General features: G+C 37.6%; 1 protein-coding gene across 1 annotated transcript in view; it reads left to right on the top strand.

The window, feature by feature from the left end:
* The first annotated feature begins 2,029 nt into the window (after positions 1 to 2,029).
* Positions 2,030 to 4,921, top strand: part of LOC139450617 (uncharacterized) — an 11,980-nt gene continuing 9,088 nt past the window's right edge. The window contains exons 1-2 of the mRNA XM_071232401.1: positions 2,030 to 2,077; positions 4,103 to 4,350. Of these exons, the coding sequence (XP_071088502.1) occupies positions 4,119 to 4,350 (232 nt within the window). The 5' untranslated portion in view covers positions 2,030 to 2,077; positions 4,103 to 4,118. The remainder of the gene's footprint in view (positions 2,078 to 4,102; positions 4,351 to 4,921) is intronic.

The following is a 4,921-nucleotide window of genomic DNA, read 5'->3' as shown; positions in this document are numbered from 1 at the left end:
CACACTACGCTTATTAGATCAACACCCGCAACTCCTATATGTATTCAATATATCTTGCTACCTGTATGTACCTTCGACTAAGATTTTAGAGTTATCGCCCTTTGTTGCTATGGCGACACACCTTCATGTCAACATTAAATGAATATGTATGTATATGTTTAAGTATAAGCAAACAACAACATAATTTCAGAGCAAAACATCTGACATGTTTACGTGTAACTTCATGATATGCTATGTCGCCTAGTACAACTTCCCTACATCCAAATCATCCTTTATTTATAGCTGTGTCATGAATACAGACAGATATATACGGCGAGTTCCTACTTTGTCGGACTTGGCGTTGCTGTATTGTACCTATTGCGGCTCGGTAATCCAGTAAGCAATGGGGTAATAATTTGTAGACTATTCCCTATTCTGATATAGAAACATGCTGACAGTGTATTAAAATTACAAAAGCGTCTTGATGAATTATATTTATACTCTGATAAATGGGGTATGGACATTAATACTGAAAAGAGTAAAATTATTGTGTTTAAAATGGGAGGACCCTTGTCAAAAAATGAGAAATGGTATTATAACGGTGAACGTGTGAATACGGTTAACGCCTATAAATATTTGGGACTTGTTTTCACTCCCAAATTAATTTGGACTAAGGCCTGTAAAACTTTATGTGAGCAAGCAAGCAAAGCACTTTGGTCAGTTAAATCGTTAATAAGACGTTATGACATTTCGGTTACGGAAGTATTCTTTGAATGTGGTAGGTATCCACTTCATACTATTTATTAGGTAAAATGCATTAAATATTGGTTTAAGATTTTGCAAATGCGTCCAAACAGATATCCATACCAGTGTTATAAAATGTTATTATCCGTTGCTGATAGATAACGTCCTAACTGGGCACCGCATATCAGACTTTTGCTAAGTCATTATGGTTTTGGGGATGTATGGGCTGCACAAGGCGTTGGCAATGCAGAATTATTTGTAGATATGTTCAGCGAAAGAGTTAAAGATTGTTCGTTTCAACATTGGCATGCATCTCTAGGCAGCAAAACCCTCTCATTCTATAAACTGCATAAATCTAATATCGTTTGTGAAAAATATTTATCAAATTTTAAGCATTGTGAATATAGAAGGCTAATAACCAAATTTAGATGTGGACAGAATACTCTTGGTATTCAACTTATACGTAGGGGTGTTGCTAATATTGAGGAGGATGCCGTCTTATGTAAACGGCGGGAAATGTATATCTTAAAGACAGTTAATCATAATTATTTTTGTTTAGAAAGACTCTGTCAAGTATCCAACAACGATGCAATGATAAATTTTGCAAAATTTCTAATGTACGTGTTCTCACACACACACAAAAAGTATCAATTAGGTAACTCTTAGATAAATAAAATGTAAATGTATTTTGTACAATGGGTCAAATGGACTTATACAAATAAATCTGTCTGTCTGTCTGTCTATATAGAAATGTATAGAAAGAAACTCGTGATACGTTTTAATACATTGATGTAATATGCGCGGCACCTTGACCAATTATTGCATTGCACGTACAAATAGTACATGATACTTCAGACTGTATGGTGATTTGATAAAATTAAGCATGATACCTATCATATCTTTTTTGTTCATATATATATATATAAACCTATGATTGTGGGTTCGAATCCCGGTTCGCCCCGTTTCTAGGTTTGTCAGCACCATACCCGTGCTCGTGGGTTTCACCGAAGTGGTAAACGTCTGAGACCTGCATCACTTCGGGCTTTCCTCCCACATTAAGCTGACACGCCGTAATATAACTGGAATACAGTTAAAAGCAGTGTTAAACCCAACTCACTCACTCAGATGGCGAACCTCGACAGCCCTGTATTGCCACCTTCTGGGTCGCTTTAATACCTCCGAAAGAGTTCCGTGTAGTTCGATAACAAGAGACGCAGTAAGTATGATTGTATGATGTCTTCGGGCAACCGTAAACAGTGGCCTTGCTTCCACGCCTGGTTGATTCCCTGCTTTCCACGCACGCGGCGCTAACAACGCAGCTGAACAGGACTGTAAAGTCGAAGCGGATAAAACGGTGAGACAAACTTCAGTTTTAACTGTGTTTAGGAATACAAAGTCCCCAATGAAGTTGTATAAGTCTTCCGTAATGTGTGACAATAAGGAACTGACGGGATATCGATAAGGGTTGTCGCTTAATTCAACTTTTCCTTGTATCATATACCAGTGAATGAACACCTCCCGTCCTTTACTTTGTCAGCTTGAGGTAAAGCGTCTTAATTCGTCATATATTCACCATCTTGTAATAAAGTAATATTCAATAACAATGGATTAATATGGATGTTGTGAATATTCGATGCTTTACGTGTTTAATACATCCGTGATTTGTTTGTTGTTAAATGTCTGGACTTGACATTCCAGTAATTAACGCCGTCGGGGTAGGTTGACGCGTCTGTCAACCTGATGACCCGATCCGGTTGGGATCACAGCCAATATACGGGTTGTTGTGACCTAAAAATATATTCTAGCGTCCTCACGGGGAACCCTGGCCGATATACACATGACATTCTTCATATGCAGTGACCCAGGCAGACGGTCAATACTATGCGTGTCCCTCGCTGTAATCTGATCGAAACATACCCGTGGAGCATTGTCTGTTGCTGTTACTTGATACTCTCACAGCGATCAGCCGACGGTAGGAGAGACACGGTAGTTCAGGAATTCGGGCGACAGTAATTCTTTTATATATTTTGTCTCTCGTGACCCTAAACGGCTGGCTCACTTGTATGTACTGCTATATGTATTTATAAAAATATTTTTTGTGAGGTGAGATATAAATACTGTAAAACAGGAATTTAATGCGGTATGAAAATAATGCGAGCTCTTGATTTTAGACATAAATGCGCATTTTAAAAATGCGAGTGCCCATACCCTTTCCTAAAGATTTATGCCCTGGATTTATGTTCTGTTTTATTTTAATTAATGTAACCTACGTAAATAAAAGCCTTACCTGAAAACGCTTCGTTTGTTTCAAATGAAGTTTTGAGCAGGAACTGTGAGTAGACATAGATAAATAAAATAACTAAAAACATTTTTTGTGAGGTGAGATATAAATACTAGTACACAATCTGTGTGCGAGGAAAGCCACACATGATCAGGACATTTAACACTCGAGCACAGGTATGGTGCAGACAAGCCAAGAATCACTCAGTGTGAATCTGGGATTCAAACCCAAGATCATACATTCCTGGCACGCCTGAGGGACGCAACTCTAAAGAGCTGTAGATGTTTGATTTGTCCACTGTAATATAAGTAAATGCTATAATTGCCAAGAAAACATCTTAGGGGATGGTTCCTCTGCGTTGCTTCTCCATCCATAATGACCTTACATCAAATGAAGCATCAACATTTTGGTAACGAACTCCATATACTGTCCATGTAATGTCCATATACTGTCCATATACTGTCCATGTGATGTCCATGTTATGTCCATGTAATGTCCATCTAATGTCCATGTAATGTACACCTAGTGTCAATGCAATGTCCATATAATGTCCATATAATGTCAATGTAATGTCCATATAATGTCCATATACTGTCCATGTAATGTCCATGTAATGTCCATGTTATGTCCATGTAATGTACATATACTGTCAATGCAATGTCCATATAATGTCCATGTAATGTACATATAGTGTCAATGCAATGTCCATGTTATGTCCATGTTATGTCCATGTAATGTTCATGTAATGTCCATATACTGTCCATGTAATGTCCATATAATGTCTATGTAATGTCCTTGTAATGTCCATAAAATGACAGTATACTCTATGCGGCAGTGCGTTCACATGACATATAAAAAGACAATTATTAATACCACTGTTTAACTAGCTATAATATTCGTATGTAATGCATCATGAACATCCGGCCGAAAGAAAGTATCACCCTTCAAAAAAACTTCTTTATTAGAAAAATTACAAATGTCTCACTAGGCTGAAAACAGTATGCCAGATTATTTATAAATATTTTAAATTATGTAAAAAAAATTTAAATTATTATAAAATTATTTATATCTCTAAACACATATTTCTGAATATTTCAGTTTGCCAAGTGTCACAATGAACTCTTTCACGACCCTGCTGTGTATCTGGACTATAGGATCAGTTGCCTCATTCTCAAACAACGAGTACGTCTCTGGGGATGTGATACTAGCAGGGCTATTTTCTGTACAGTCGCACAAGGATGAAACATGTGTCGCCGTGGTTCCAGAATCTATACAAGCATACGAAGCGGTCCGATGGTTCTTCAGAGAATTGAACGACAGAAATTATACCAATGCTGTTAAATTCGGTAAGGTGATCTTTATTCTTTAATTCAAATGCTTTGTCTGTGAGATATACAAAATAATTCCATCTGGCGCATAACACTATTTCTTTGAGGATGCAATATATGCAAGCAATAACATTACACATATGATAAACAAGTAATTATAAATGATAAATAGTCACCACAATTACATAATTGCTACACACTCGGGGGAAATGGTGTGGTGCACAGGTATGGTCCATGGTCTATATCACGGCAAGTCAAGTTGGTATGCGAGGAAAGCCACACATGATCAGGACATTTAACACTCGAGCACAGGTATGGTGCAGACAAGCCAAGAAACACTCAGTGTGAATCTGGGATTCATACCCAAGGGCATACATTCCTGGCACCCCTAGAGGGACGCAACTCTAAAGAGCTGTAGATGTTTGATTTGTCCACTGTAATATAAGTAAATGCTATAATTGCCAAGAAAACATCTTAGGGGATGGTTCCTCTGCGTTGCTTCAGTCTCCTCCCATAATGACCTTACTTCAAATGAAGCATCAACATTTTGGTAACGAACTCCATATACTGTCCACATACTGTCCATGTA

The sequence above is a fragment of the Haliotis cracherodii genome, unplaced genomic scaffold, assembly GCF_022045235.1.
Source record: "Haliotis cracherodii isolate W230 unplaced genomic scaffold, xgHalCrac1.p SCAF_8, whole genome shotgun sequence".
Taxonomy (NCBI): domain Eukaryota; kingdom Metazoa; phylum Mollusca; class Gastropoda; order Lepetellida; family Haliotidae; genus Haliotis; species Haliotis cracherodii.
The sequence above is the reverse complement of the archived record's forward strand: the minus strand, read 5'-3'. Positions and strand labels throughout refer to the sequence as shown.